Here is a 17,035-nt window from a genome sequence, read left to right as displayed (position 1 = left end):
TTAACTCCTATGTTATAAAAGGCATGCATGTTTTTAGTTTAATAATAAAATATTTATGCTCTTAAAGAATTAGCGTAAATCTGACAATTGTATGAAAACTTCTATTTACGTTGATTTTGTTAAGCCTAGTGCGAATAATTAATATTCTTTCTGTTCAGTCTGCATGCTTGATTAGCAAGCAAATTTCATTTTAAGAAATATTGATAATAGTTTACCGTCGGGGTCTCCTCTCATTTTTGGGGATTTGAAAATAAACGAATATATACGTAAATAAACCAAGAACCAATCACATGAAGGTAAAAAATATATCATGGTAACAGCAAGCATATCATGGTAACTGGAAATAAGATTTTAGCAAAACAGAACGAAATTTATCCCCAAACCAAGGGCTTCCCGATTCTACATAAGAACCGAAATATTGTATCTATACATCCTAAGTTAATTATTCGAACTTTACTTTGTATAGTTAAACATATGATGAGTATTGTTATTGTATAAAAGTGAACAATAATGTAATCACAAATTTCTCTCGTTTGTAAAATTACTCATCATTATATAATACGAAGATAAATCAAGAAGAGTCTTGGTGAGTTGCCCTGGTTAAGCATTTCTTCTAATGATGGCTACTACTTTCTTGCTCCTGTTCTTTTCTTTTTTCTTCCTTCTGCGCATTAAATGAAGGTGCGTTGTTTTTTCGTTAATTTCAATTTAGTTGAGGCTTTGTAGTCTGTTGTGTATTTTGATTTTAGGATTTAGCATTTTCAAGTAAGTCTTTGAGCATTGTATTATTTTGCATTAGTTTAGTATTATATTTTTTCTTTACCTGGAACTTGGCAAAATCTTTGGGGTGGAGAGAGAGCAACTTAGACATTTGTCGTGCTCTCTCGATCGAAAATGTTTTGCGAGCATTTATGACTTCTGGGGCTGTAACCCCCTGTCGACGTCAGCTTCGGGTTATCATATATTTCATTGTTTTACTTTCGTTCTTTTTTTTCGGTTTCATGATTATATATTTATTATAGTTGTTCAAATCTGTTCAATCAAGTTCAAACCCGATTTTTTTTTTTTTTTTTTTTTTTTTTTTTTTTTTTTTTTTGCTTTGTTAACACTAACTTAAACATGCTGACAATTTTCTGCAATAAAAAATAATAATAAAAATGTACCTGTCAACCCCACAAGACAGTAAAACAAACTTTGAGGAAAAAAAGTGACACTGTTTGTCATCTGAGCAAAAACACTTTCTGATTTTATCCGGATTTCAGGGATTTTAAACTTTGAAGTAGGATAGAAAACTTTATACTCACCACATGTATATTTTAAACTTCCAAGTAGAAGACAGGCAAATTATTTATTTCATGAGAAAGTTTTTGACGGTACTTAAGTATAGCTTGGTATTGAGTTTGAAAAATAACATTTGAAATTATTCAGATATACAAGTTTAATATATCCAAATCACATAAACTTTTTCAATAATTAAAAAAAAACATAAAAATTGAAGAATAATAAATACCTATCTCGTAGCACAGTCTTATTTATTTATCGAGGCATATATTTTGCGCAGTTCATGCTGCGTTACTCTGTCAAATAAAATGACTTTAAAACCAAATGGATACTTTTCGGAGAATGAGGCGGCATCCCTCTCACGTTTTAAAATAGAAATTTTATTCTTAATTTAGATCAAATGAATTGTTGAATGAATGAATGTGTTTAATTTTGGATCATATGTAACTTAGTTTGAATGAAACGGTTTCACCAGTATTATTTATCAGTTAAAAATAATAAAACTTATTTTGACATGAGTAGATATTGAGGTGTCACAATTTACGTTTCCTTAAACATATAATTTCAATTTTGAAAAAAAACGCTTCAATCAACTTAATATAAAATGTATAAAATGAGTAAACATATTTTTTGACCTTAACTAAAAGATTTGATATAAGTTACATCTTTTTTTTTTTTTTGGTCGTATGCCTGTTTAGGCAGAGGGGGTGCGATTGTTCTTGTCTCTTGTTTTTCAGTGGCGCCTTCTATGGCCAAGAATTCGACTTCTGCCACACCATTCACTCTACCACAAACCCGTTTATAGGGCCGGTCACATTCACACACACAAAGGAGAAAGGACATAGAACACACAGAGAGAAAGAAACATCCATGCCTTGCCCGGGATTCGAACCCAGAACCTTTCTGATGCGAGGACATTTCCCTGCCCCCTACACAGCCGGTCGGCAAGTTGCATATTAATTTCGTGGATGCGTGTATTTCTTTAATGATTTAAACTTACGGAAATAAATATGCCAATAATAAATCAACTTAAACATATCACGTAAATTAATCTACATGAAACTTTTAATGCTCGAATACTTCTTAAACTTTTCAAATTTTCAAAGGACAATTCCAACAGGATATTATAAATCAAAGATTTCATAGGATATATGATTTGCCTTATTTTAGAAATTCATTTTAAAATGAGTACCATATATATAAAGCTAGATTAACATGCAAAACATGAGTATTTAATAAATGAATAAGCGAAGCTAATTGCGGAGCAACCGGAAAGTCATTATGAAGGCAGTTTTGCGGGATAGGTAGCGCTGCGGGTAGGTATTAGTGCATTTATTTATTACAAATAATTTCCACACTCTAAAATTACGGTGAAATAGTCCCGCAGTGGACTGATCATTAAGACACGGTTCCCAGAAGATCACCAAAGTCAAGCATCACTGGCTGCGGTCAATGTGCGGGAGGGTGACCACTTGGATCATTGTGCGTAGGGACCGAGGGTGTGCGGAATTGGTCCTCGTTAAACTGTTCTACCGTAAAGTGCTCGACTTCGCGTGCAGGTCGTCAGGCTACCGAAGCGGGGGTGCCATCCCCTCTGCAGAGGATCAAAATTGTGACGGCATGTCTTCGGATCATCCCCAGGGATGTTTCCCAGACCGTCGCTAATATCCCATTGTGCAGCTCTAGTGCGACGTGAATGAGCTACAACAACAACTACGGTAAAATAACCGGCAGCTGTTTGTCCATCCAATTAACTGTAAAGTTTACAATAAAGGACATTTTTTACCTTTTACAGTTTTAAAACCATTTTTTTGCAATAGTATGGTTAGAAAACATAATTACAAAACTATATGTTTTTTTTTAAAAATCATTCACAACTAGTATGGTTTCAAAATCGTTAAAAATGTGGACATTGGACCTAGGCTTTTCATTAGGTAATGGGCATTGGAGTTAGGTTGGCTTTGTGTTTTGTCAAATAAATCGAGGAATGTAGTTTAGTTGGTATAACTGGTTATTTTAGCTATCATACGAGATGAGTTACATTAGACTTTTTTTGTTTTATCAGCTTAATGGTTCTGCCATCTATGCTTGAGTAAGAGTATCGTATTATAATAACCCAGGGTCACAAATTGAAGAGAGCAGAGCACTGGCAACTCTTCATGTGTTTAAAGGAATGGAAGAAATATTGTGGAGTCAACACTGGGAGTCGAACAACGTTGAAATTGATAGATTTAACATCTCGACAGTAATATATACCAATATTCAAGGATCAAAGTTAATTTATTGAGTGGGACTAGTTGGTGTGATAAAATTCTGGTTGTTTAACCGTAGTAGCTAAAAACAGTTAATAAACTGTTTTTTTTCTTAGATAATAGCTTAAATAAAATTTTATTTTTGGTTATTTAACTGTTTTGTTTGAATATGTTAAAATAACAGCTAAATTAATTGCTATTTAACGAATTTTTGACGAATAGTGCGCGTCTACTCTTTTAATGACAATTACATCCTTAAATGATTTATTAATCTTTCACAATTCTACATGAGAAATTTTATTGAAACTATATGTGCTACATATTACTAGTCATATTTTTAAACTTAAATATAAAGTGGAAAATAATTAAGATGATCTGATTTATAAAGAAAAGTAAATTTTAAACATGAGTATTAGTATAAATAAGAACACTAATTAAACTTAGATCAATAATTTGCATAAAACGTATTTTGTCATTACGTACTGTCTTACAGAAACAGACTAATTTTCTTTTTTGCACTTTTATGGGGGAGTTTAAGTAATTCATTCAAAAAATATTTTATACGCTCTTTATACACATATTTAATTTACTTGCGATAAAAATATAAAAATCTTCGGAATTGTAAAGTCCCTGTAGATGTTATGAATATTTAATTACATATCCATCCATGAAATTAAGTCGAGTATTTCTTGTCGATACCAAAAAATATGCATTTTTGATGAGCATATATTAATATTTTTTATTTCTTTTATGCTGAATAAAAGCAAATACTTAAAGAATAATGAGGAATAATTTGAATGTATCACATATTTGCAACTGAATGGTAGATGCATTTGCATTAAAATGAAAACAAGCAATTAGTATACGTGTAACAATTTGTAGAATATAAATTTAACTTATTTAAATCTTAATTCACAAAATAAATATCGTGTAAACATTATATAATTTTGGAATGTCTTCATTAGCAATTCTTTATGAAATAAATAGAGTAAAAAACTTTTCTTATCTTCGCGAATTCATATTGTCTGAATTTAAGGTCCTCTAATACAATTAAGCTAATTAGAATGAAGCAAAATTTGTTTTAAGTAAAGATACATGTAATATAGTTTCTCAAAAGCTCTATTTAACTTTTTCTGCAACTTTTAACATCAAAATATAAGCATTTATTTATAAATGCATTTAGATCAAGAACAATTATTAATAACATATACAAAACTTTTTGACATTATTAAATAATATTGTTATTTTAAAGAAGATTATGTGTAATTCTTGCGTTTTGATAAATGATTTAACAATTTCAGAACACTTTAAAAAAAAACAGGTAATTAGGTAATTTTATTAAAATTGCTTCATTATTAAAACTTTTTATATTTTTAAGTAATATTTCAAAATATGAAAATATTCAATTTTTTTCGTAGAACTTCATTTTATGAAAAGGGAAATCGAAATAAAAGCCTACATAAGTAAACTTTTACATAGAATAATAACATGAATCACATATGAATCTTAGAAATTAGTTTTTTTTTTCTGTTGGACTACCAAACTTTATTGTCATATTTTATTACAAGTTTGGAGGTTTTCTGCAAATTGCAAAGAAGTGCCTTATATGTCGCTCTGCAACTTTGAGGTTTAGTCATTTTAACATATTTTAACATTTTACTGCTTTTTTGTTCAGTGTGAACGCTAAATTTTTATTGAAGATTATTATTTCGATTAGAAATTTGTCGGCATCTAAGTTTGTTTATATGACATTTACGTTAAACGTATTATGGTTTTGAGAATGGCGAGGGACAGGCATTCTGGGTTTACCATCCGGATTTTTCACTCCAAATTTTTCACGAAGTTAGCTGGATCTTACAATTTTTATTGAGATTTCATTTTTAGAGCATTTCTCACCATGTAATTCCATAATCTGGATTCCGCGTTAGTTTCAATTCATGTCACCCTTGATGTGATTTTCTTAAAGCGATTCTTACAGTCGAGAAAAAGACCTAATTTTGGAATTGAAGCAGTAGAACTTCAAATTAAAATCTTAAGAGGCGCTTCAAAGTTTAAGTATGATGCGAATTTCAACTGTTCTCTAAGATTGTTATTATTTAAAATTTTCAAATTTTCCTTTTTCTCTTAATAAAATTTTATTGCACTAAAATCCTTTTTCTCATGCACTTATTGAAATAATTTCCGACTACGATAAAAATTTTTTTCACCGGGTGGCTGAAAACATTAGGACACAACATTGGTGAGCATTTTAGGGTATAGTTAGAATTGCGCATTTAAAAAAAAAAAAAAAAATTATTCACCGGCGTTGAACAGCAGACCAGACTAATGTTCAACTTCGTGGCCTTGAAAAGAACTCAATCCAGAAGACAAGGGAGCTCCTGGATCAAGTATTGGGTGGCATTTGCCATCGTATAGGACTTTGTGGTGGAACTAAGATGCATTTGAGTTACATGGAGAGGAAAACCACGAAAACCTTCCACAGTTAGCTTGACGGCAAGGGAACACTAACCCATGATACGTCTACCACTTAGGATATTTTATATCAACACTGTGGGCGATGCAAGCCGGATACGGAATTCGTATCGACCAGCCATCGCTTGGATTCTAATCCGGTGCATCTCATTGGAAGGTCAACGCTCTATCCCTTGAGTCATCACGTCTCTGAAACGCGTATTTAAGAAAATGGACGCAGCTTGAAATGCGTATTTAGAAAAATGGACGCAGTTGGAATTGATTGTTCAAGAAAATGGACATTGTAAATGTGTATTTAAGGAATTGGACACAGCTGGAAATGCGTATTTAGGAAAAAGGACGCAGTTGGAATTGCTTCTTTAAGAAAATGGACATTGTAAACGAGTATTTAAGAACGGGGATACAGCTGGAAATGCGTATTTAAGAAAATGAGGGCAGTAAAAAAATGTGTCTTTCTCAATGTTCAACTCGAATTTAACAATTAACTGAAAAGTTTTCTTCTCACTTTTCCTTTACTTTTTTAAATACTAAAATATTCATTATAGGGCTAAGGCCTTGACTTCAATCTCGCGATTATTATAAATGTAATTTTTCAGACATTTCCTGATACTAAGCATTAAATGATTACGACACTATATAGTTAAGTGGTTTCAAAAACTAAATTTAAACAACATCAATTTATTATAACTATTAAAACTTCATAGAAGAAAAACTAAACTTTTGCTGATAACTTTTCAAAAAAGACCAAGTTAAAAAACACACACAGGGATTAACGCAAATGTCCGATATCATTTAAAAAATTATTTATATTCATTAGGTTATTGTTTAAAATTAAAAACAAGATCTTCATGAGATAATTTTGAAAACAGAATAACATTTTAAGCCTGTTTTCTTAAAAAAAAAATTGCATTCCTTTTTTGAAACACGCATTACGAGCTCTGTCTGGGATAAAAGGACTCCGACAATATGCCAATACAAACAAACTTTTATCTCTCTAAATAGCTTAAAAATAAGTTCGTACTCTGATTTTTATTTAAAATTTTAACCAATTAATTGATAGAGTATAATTTATATCGAGATTAGTAATTAAAAAGAAATTGTTCCTATTCTTTGGAGTTGATATTCTTCCTCGCCCCTAAAACCTAATATATAATTACTTTCTAAATGAATTTTCAAGCAATTTTTTTCCACTTTTAAGCGATTGGAATTTAGCTGATATCAGTACATGTGAAGTTAAGTAAAAAAACAAAAAACATTTCAGTGAATGAATGAATAGAATTAATTAAATAATTGATTTCAATGAATGAATGAATTGAATTAATTGATTAATTGATTTTAATGAATGAATGAATTAATTAATCAAATTAATTAATTAATTAGTTAATTAATAATTATCGGGATTTATAATTCTTTGTAGTTCAACATGGAAATAGAGGCCTTCTTATATTGAATCTTTAACACCAAATTAAAACGTCACCAAAAATGTTCATTTCAGCAAACCAACCCAAATTTAAAACTCCAAACATTCACTTTCACTGAAAACTGAATCGGGTTTAATAATTTTGAACCTTAAAACTGCATCCTATCTCAGTTTAGACGATTCAAACTGTTTATAATTAGGCTTGGAGGATAGGGAAACGCTCCTCTTCAATAAGATGTAATTTCTCAACAGGGAGTCGTTTCACGAAATTGTTAATGCAATCTTAGCTTGGTGAGTTTTATTAACTTCGTAATAATACCTCCTTCGTAAGCGACTAGGTAATTTGTTTCAGAACGCAAATAAACTTGTTAAAGGTCCACCCTTATTGCCATGAAATGTTAAATAAATCTTTTCAGGAGGCTATCTAATTCAGCCAAATCCATCCCTTCCCGGTGCAACCGAGAGTTAGTTATAAGACCATAAACATTGTTTATGGCTTGTTTCGTCGAGTGAATTTTACGACATGTTTTAGCTGTAAATAACGCAATTTAATTGGAAATTTTATAATGATTTTCAAAAACAATAATTCACTACTCTTTTTAAAACGTTTTCTTTCTTTTGGAAAAATACGTTTTTTGCGGCTACATACAGAAATTGATTATAAAAGAATTCAAACCTATTTTATTTAAACTATATACAGTAATTTTTCGAGAAATTTACAATGATTTTGAGGAAACCGTTTTGTGAAGGAACAGTTTGTCTATTTGAGGAAATCGCAATCATCACGTCTTTCATCAAAAGCGTATCTGCTCTAACTTAATACGACAAATAGATCAACACAATTAAAAATTACAACTAGTTAATTACTCAATCATCACAAGGTTATGTATCTCTCAATTAAATTCTCTAACAACTGCACAATTCGGTTATATAGAGCACACAGTTTGAAAATCCTATAAATGTTCGAGAACCGCTCATGACAATGCATAATATCGGAAGAAATTACGAAATTTGTTTACGACCGTTGCCAGCTGTAGCATTTTGACAGTGTCTACTTTTTAAAACATATGTTCACTTTTTTTTTTTTGAAAAATAGAACATTTTTCACTATTAAAAAAAAATGATATCAATAATATAACGCATTTCCTTTGAGCATTTCTTAAAATATGGTAAATATCACAAAGATTATTTATAAAATGAAGAAATATTTTAAGAGATGAATTTGAAATAAAGTATTTTTTAGAAATATTATAAAATGTTCATAAAGATTCCCTATCTATTAAAAAAAATGCGTGATGCTTGTATCCTACCCTTTTCCAACGTTTGGAAATCTAGTCTAATTCGACACCTGCGTGGCTTTCAGGGACGTGACGGCACGTGACACCTGCGTGGGAGGAATATGGACCCTTTGGTTGCAGCTGCATCCGCTGGTCAACCGTGAGAAATAGAAATATATAAGATTTTATGTCTTGTGCCCTTAACCTGGTGACATCTTCTTTTCTTTGACATGGTGGGTGATTTTTTAATTGCGTACCGGACGGTAATCGTTAATTTTAACCTTTAGCCAATTTTGACCTTTTCTCATGGGAGTGTGAAACCCCTTTGGTCGCACTGTCCGGTGCTAGTTTCTTCTCGGTCAATGGTTTCTTCAGGGGTATGAACCTGAACAGCCCACTCTTTTTTCATTGGCCTTCCTAGTACCCCTTTTGTTCCAATTTTTCCTTCATTGGCTATTCATGAGGGACCCCTAGTTTTCTTAAGGCGATGCATGGCAGAGAAAAGAAAAAAAAAACTCACGATTTTCTCTCGCAATTCGTTATGATTTCTGGCTTGCTATAATTGATGACAAGATGTTGTCATGTAAAATTCCGATATACCTTGGGAAAAGGGTATCTTTTGTTTTGAAGATTTTTGCTTATTTAAGAGAAAAATTGTATGTAATAAAATGTCCAAGTGAGCTTGTGCGACGTTTATTAGTTGATGAATCTTTACCGTTTGTGGTTTGTGATAACAATACGAAACAAATAAATGAATTTACATAAGAAGTGAACTCTTTGTGTGTGTTTTTCCATCAATACTGTGTCAATCGCTGCAAATCGCTGTGTCATCGTCATGTAGGGTGAGTAGTCGTTGTTTTTAATAGTTAGCACAGATAATAATCAATCTCACAAGAATGTGGTCTTTTAAAATTTTTGTATGCATTTTTCCTTATCACTTATATTAGTTGTTTTTGTTTATTCCCTTATTTCTAAATTTATGACCCAATGGACCTATTGGGTTATACGGTGTTCAACAATGCTGGACCACCACTATTCAGCCTATTTAACGCGGTTTAAGGTATAATATATAACCCTACCCTAAAAAATTTAAATATTAATTTATTTTAATTCCTTACTCATTCTTGTGGATTTGCCTTGCCACATACAAAATGTTTTTTATCATTTTTCTTAGATCTCATGTACTTAAATTATAATCAATTGTCTCTCAAGTTTGGGTATTGGTCATTAATTTTATAAGTCATTTAAACTTAACCTTTTTTTTTTATCTTAAAAATTATTATTTGTTTTTAATTCCTAGCTTGCACTTTTTAGTATTTAAACCCTTAAACTTTAAGATATAGTATGTCCATTTCTGTACTTGATTTGTGCTTTATTCTCCTTGTTTTTCACTTTAGTCTACGCCACAAAATGTATCATTTTTTTTTTAGGAATAACTAATAATTATTAAATAATAATTAAATATTTTTAGCCACAAATGTACGAAACATAATAACGTACGATTATTTATTATAATAAAGAAAAAGTACTCTAGATTTTATGCCGTTAATTAAAAAAAATTTTATCAAAATCAAAGACATTATAATAATAGAGAATACAGCAAAATGTGGACGTTAAATGAATATTACTTATAAATACCGTAAAGTGAAGGGTAATTAAATGATTTATAAATAAATACCATTAAAACCTATATTAATTGATAACAGTTAAAGATATCATGGTCTTTTTCGTATTTTAATGATCACGGGTAATTTTTCTGCAAAATAAAAATGGACGAAACGTTTAGACAATCATCTTTCTATGATAGATAGAGATATATAATTACGTATAAAACATATCTTTTTACAGATTAGGGCTAGGAACTCGGTATATAATATGTAAGCATAAGATTTTTATTCATAATTCGTTTTCTTTCCACTGAATTGTTTTTACTTGTAATTCAGAATTCTAGAAAAGAATTCTGGCTTTTTGCCCAACTCTAATTTGATTGAATATTACCTTAGGCTGTAATTTCGAGCAATTGCGTTTTGATTCAAAGCGAGCTATATTTCAGCTAAAATGTCAAATCCCTTTAGAAACCGTATAGTTGATATGCCATTAAAATAAACTATATTACAGAGCTTAGATTAGATCAATATGATTTTATTCACATGCGATGTGAAAAAAATTTTTTATGAAAAAGTATACTTAGAATAACTTTTTACTAAATGGCATGCTTTTAGCGTCACCATTTTCATGCTTCAGGCATGCAGTTGCTTATTAATGAAAGTTAGAATTTTATTTGAGAAATCAAAGAAAAAACTGTTTTTTCTCTCTCTTATATACTTTTATTTAGACAGATTTGAATTTACGACCCCCAAGACGGGGGAGGGAAATTAGAATCTCAATAGTTAAGTCAGGACACTGGTCGAAAATTTAGGTTACATAATATTATTTACCTTTTTTGCCAATCTTTTTGTATTTCATTTACTTATTTATTTTGTACTTTTTCGTTCGAATTGAAAACTCATATTTTCATTTGTAAAACTTGTTCACCTAAAGATAATTTCACGAAATGTTGATATCGGGTATACATAAACTTTTTTTACTCTAATACAAGAACACAATACTGCTGGTGAGGCAGGCATTGATAAACGTGGAAGAAAAAGTACAGAAGGGACTGTTTTGAATGCGTTCTGGCTGACCAAAGGTGCAAACACTGCGCAGAAAAACGAACCACCATGAATAATTTCTGATCTAATGATCGGGTCTTCACAGTCTATGACTCAATATTACTGGATCAAGGGGATAGCCTTTCTAATTAATTAGTGCAGACGAAATTAAATTACGGAATCAGACGCAAAAACGTATCTTCTCTAAATAAACATACTTTTTTGAAGGATTTGCCACTGAGAAATACACCGAAGAGCCATTATATTATGACCACCCTCCATCTATAACAATGGGATCGCCCAGGTTTTCATGGTTTCTCGCCCAGGATCAATGTCTTCATGGGGCACAATAGGACCCATAATCCTCATAGAACAATCCCTGACGTCTGTAAGCTGCTTGAACAGAGTTGCAGACCAGATTCACCCATTCTTGGCAACAGTTTTTCCTGCGGGGGATGGTGTTTACCAATAGGATAATGCACCATGTCATAAGGGTCAAATCGTCGAGGAACATTCCAGTGACTTTCAAGTCATATCTTGGCCCCCAAATTCACCTGACCTTAATCCAATAGAGCACTTGTGGTCCTACTTGGAAAACCAAATTCGTGCTGCCACGCTTCCCCCTCGCAATGTGAGGGAATAGCAGGATCAATTGGTCAGCGCTTGGTACCAGATACCTCAGTCTACCTATCAGCACCTTGTGGAATCAATGCCACGGCGGGTGCTAGCAGTTTTGAGGGCTAAAGGTGGTACTACATGTTATTAGCAGGGTGGTCATAATGTAATGGCTCTTCGGTGTATGATCCCAATGGTTTGGTTTAGGACTGCGGTCTAAATTGTGCACAGCTTTATGTTACTTTTATTTTCTGCTTATTTCGTCATATTTTGCGCATTTTTTAAGCAAATAGAAAATTTCTTGCACTCAATTATAAAATCCGTCCAAAGATAATTTCACGTAAAAACAGTTTTTAGTAAATATTTATTATTTTTTATTACTTTTTTTAATAATAGTCGAAGGAATTTTAAATTGTAAGATATACAATTTTTTACGTCGTATTAATGAAGGTAATTTTGCGTGACAAAATGCAAAGTCAGTTGAATAGTTCCTATAAGAAATGAAATTTTAAACGAGTCGTATTTTCTCATTAACTGATTTCGCTTGAAATTTGTATTTTGCCGTATAAAATTACATTTTTTTTAAATGATGTGAAAAATTGCAGATCTAACAACTCAAAATGTTTTGACTATTATTAAAGAAAATAATAAAGACTAGGAGGCTCCGCCCCCTGCTCGCTAATGCTCGTCAGCCCCCGAGAATTGCTACGCAATCCTATGTGGTTCACAGCGCTCGCTCGCTAATGAACACAATGCTCTAGCACAAAGACATAATATATTATCATCAAAGACATAGTATTTTATCATCAAAGACACAGTATTTTACTTATGTAGAAGAATTCTACCAATGTTCTTATTGGCTTTTAAAAAAGTATATTAGCTATTTGATTGTACATGGTGAAAAAATCAAAACATTAGCTAAATAAGAAACATATTAGCAAAATAAATTATCAAATATTGCTTCACTAATATTCTGCATTTTAAAGCGTGAAAATTCAATGCATAAATAAACGCGAAATATAAAAAAATTCAATGCATTCAATACAAACACTTAAACGTTTTTTAGACGTTTTGGTAGCTCCCAGTAGAAAAATATCAATTCAACAGCGGCCTTTTAAAGCATTCTCACTTCAATTAATTAATTAATTCCTACTTGAGTTTAAATTAAATATTGTCATGTTTTTAGTGCATGAATCTGAATTGAACAACCTGATAATGCTCACTCTGGTTATTGTTATCTGGTTGCTCACTACGTGCTCTTGCGCGCCGAATCCAATCAATTAAAAATGAAAACTGTTGCCAGCGCGAGAAAAGAAATATCATCGGTTTTATTGATACATACATACGTACGTACGTATTAGCGTTTTATATAATAAGATTATTAAATATCTATTAAAAATTCTTTTTGAGTGGAATAATTCTTATAAAAATGGATTTTTATAATTACGTGAAATATTTTTTCAAATCGCCTAAGAGGCTCTTGAGATATGGCAAAATACACAAAAAGAGAAATTAACATTAATGGGTTTAAATTTTCGACCGCTTTCTTGACCATAATAGTGGGACTTTATTTCCCTGACTGCAGCTGCCCTCCCCCCCCCCAAATTTTAGGAGTCAGAAATCCAAATCCGTCGAAAAAAAGGTATGTTTATTCTGAGAATGTCCGTGTTGTTGCCTAATTTCATAGCATAAAATATCGTCTGCTCCAGTTAATTAACATATTTAATGTCATCCTCTTGAACCATTAAAAATGTGTCCGAGTACGTGAAGAAACGAACATTAATCAAAAAGTTATTCTGGTTGTTCAATTTTTTTGCACACTGAGCATTTGTAGTATGTACTAGAAAACTTTATGGATGATTGATTGAGAACTTGATTGATGTATCTTTCCATGTATCATACGTCTTTTTACGTCACATACTTGTAAATAATCAGTAACTTTGAAATTGAACGTGACATTTAAGCTAACAAGTATTGCAATTAAACTTTAAAATATTTAAGGGTACTGCAAACAGATTTTGCAGCTTGGCTGAATACAATTCACGAAATTAATATTGAAATTTAAAGAAATAATTTAAAACATATATACTTATCTAACTCAGTAAAATATTGTTTAAATCTAACTATGGACACAGTAAAATAATTTGTGAGCTTACTTTTGATCGAAATTCTGAATGTTCTGGAGACGGGAGCACTTTGTGAACTTCGGACTTCACAACTGTAGAGGCCGCCATCTTCGTTGGACATTTCACTTATTAGAAGAGTACCGTTTTGATAAACATGCTGCCTCTGGTTATTAGCAATAGTTTCTCCTTCTGTAAGATAAAACACATGTTTTTTTCTTAATTTTGAAACACCAGTTTTACGTATATATGCACAGATAACCCAATCATGATCAAGCAATTAGCACGCAATTTTTATTCATTAAGACGACACAGACAGCACCTGAGATGGTACCCTTTTTCTCAAAACTTCAACGCCACCAATGAGACGAACTATCAGTCAAGACGGATTTAACGTTCACCTTAGATGCGCATAAACGCAGTTTCTTTTGACGCCTGCCAAGATCAAACTCATGTCCTCCAACTGGTCAGGACGTCACCCACGTTATGAGTGTCACCCTGACCAGCTACGCCAATAGAGCATTTAACAGTCTTACGTACACATGCATTTTCTCCCTGATGAACTCCTGATTACCTGGATAAGATATAATTATTTAAATGAATTCGTATTTCTTTGATAAATTAATTATTAACCAGCAGGTAAATTTAAAATCCCTAAATGATAAATATATTTAATTTCTCAGCAAGCTACGGAGTTTACAGGGTGTCTAAAATGTAAGAGAATGGCCAAATATGCATGGGCTTCTAAATGCGTATAAATGCACGAGATCGTTCCTTTAAAAGGTGCATTCAATAAAACTAAGTCCGGCTCCCAAGCCTCATTGCCTTCAAGTGGATGGGTTTAACTTCTAAGTCCTAAATAACAGCCCCTACTTAATTCAGATCTGGATTTTCCAGAAAAGAAAATTGCCAATTTGGCATATATTTGTTACATTTTAGTTCATATGGGATAATATAATTGCGCTATGAAGTTTCAGTGAAAATAGTTTAAAACAGTAATACCGCGAGATTGAAACAATTAAAATATTTGATATTTTGAAAGATCTGTTGAATGACACCAGACTCGATCCAGAGGGTGACATATTAGGTTGTTCGAGTTTGGTAATGTTGAAAGCATTTTTCAAAATATTTCATCAGTGTATTTTTAGATTTTCGATCAGATGTGCTATTCTCAGGATATTTCACATTTTGCACACATTTTGGAGAACATTTGTAAATAAATTTCCTGTATTTATTTAATGTTATTTTTAAAACGTATAGAAAGCATAACATAAAGTGCGCGTTATTCAATATTATAGCTACTTAATTTTGACTAAACTGGGTTACCTCAAGCTTTAAATATAAATCAGAGTGTCACCCAATCAAGCTGAATATTACTCACAATATCGTGCAATCAAACTGAATATTATTAAAAATAACTGAATACCACTTGAAGCAATTAAATTTACCTTTTTGATATTTTGAAAAAACCTACCCAGTGACACCAATCCAATTTTTCAAATTAACTGAACCAATTCAATCCAATTAAACAAACCAATTCTATCCTATTTATCCAATTCGCCGAATTTATACTGAACTGGGTATCCTCAAGCTCTTAAATAAAAACCAGAATATAACTCAACGAAACTGAATATCCCTCGGGACAAACTAAACTAGTCTCAGTGGCACAACAGCCCATAGAGGGCCAAGACTTACTGTGCCCATCTCAGTTTGCTTAACCTAGGGCATTGGGGTACAGGAGCAGATGTTCCAGTGCAGGTGGTCAGCTGAAAGCGGAACTCCCTGTGTTTAGTTCCCAAGCATGCTTTGTACTCATTTATCGACCCACTGAGGGAATGAAAAGCTGAGTGAACCTTGCCCGGCCAGAGGATCGAACCCAGGACCTGTGGCACGGGAGCGCGAAGTGCTACCACTCAGCCACCGGGCATCACCCTTGGGACAAAACTTATTTAAAAAAAATCATAAAATTTGTTCATAACCTGAATACCACACAATAAAACTGAATATATCATTCAAACTGAGTATCATCAAATTTGCAGTAAGGATAATAATATCCACCCCTCCAGAAAAAGAATTATTTATCGATTAACTGAAAATAAAAATTTGCGCAGAAAACAAAAATTAGTACAGAAAACAATCTTCTTATTTTTTAAAAGCCTGCATAAATTTAAATAAAATTCAATAAGACACAAGTTCCATACAAATTACCATAACTGAATATAAAAAAAAGCAGTATGCTATAAAACGAATAAGTCAAACATGTCGTCTACATCTATGTCCCAACTTAAATTTTGAAAAGCAAGAAGAGTTCTTGCGAAACAGAACTTTCTAAGTGCATTTTCGCGCTTCAGCAGTTCTCCAGAGGGCAGCGTTTAGAAAATTAGCATATTTTTCAGCGTCCATAGATAAGGGCTCCTCACTCAAACCAACTGGATCAAAAATTGTTGTCAGGATACAAATAGTTTTCCGGAGTTTGAGTCAATTAAAGGAGTTTTTGCAACTTCGAGAAACTTTCCTTTTTATGTATCACTCCAATAAAATAAATAATGCATAGGTTCATTAACATCAGGAAATTTCGAAAGTTTTTTTTTTCTCTTCTTTCGTTTGTAAGTACATTATTTGCATTTTTTTTAAATTTCAGGATGTAAATTTCTTTTTCCAAAAGTTATATTTATTTAAAGCTTCTTTTTGAACGAAGACACGTTGGACAAATTTTATATCATTTGGATCTGTAAATTTAAAATTATGTTCGCGTTCTCTCTAATGGTTTTAGTTTGTTGTAGTTTTACAAGTTTGGATGTATTGGGTTGATTTTTTTTATGACTGGATTATTTATGAAATGAGAAATTATACAAAAAACGTGTGTGATATCAGTACTCATTAACATTTGCGGAAAGTTAGCTATTTGACTCATTAAGTAACCAAGTTCATTTTTATTTTCTTA

The 17,035-nt window shown here is 31.9% G+C and overlaps 1 protein-coding gene across 1 annotated transcript in view; it reads right to left on the bottom strand.

Moving 5' to 3' along the window:
* Positions 1-17,035, bottom strand: part of LOC107442922 (cell adhesion molecule Dscam1) — a 170,807-nt gene that overhangs the window by 75,942 nt on the left and 77,830 nt on the right. The window contains exon 8 of the mRNA XM_043040966.3: positions 14,125-14,283. Coding sequence (XP_042896900.2) covers positions 14,125-14,283 — 159 coding nt within the window. The remainder of the gene's footprint in view (positions 1-14,124; positions 14,284-17,035) is intronic.

Source organism: Parasteatoda tepidariorum, chromosome 10 (assembly GCF_982258835.1).
Source record: "Parasteatoda tepidariorum strain Cologne lab strain chromosome 10, Ptep-v5.0, whole genome shotgun sequence".
NCBI classification, from domain to species: domain Eukaryota; kingdom Metazoa; phylum Arthropoda; class Arachnida; order Araneae; family Theridiidae; genus Parasteatoda; species Parasteatoda tepidariorum.
This window is presented reverse-complemented; position numbering and strand designations above follow the sequence as displayed.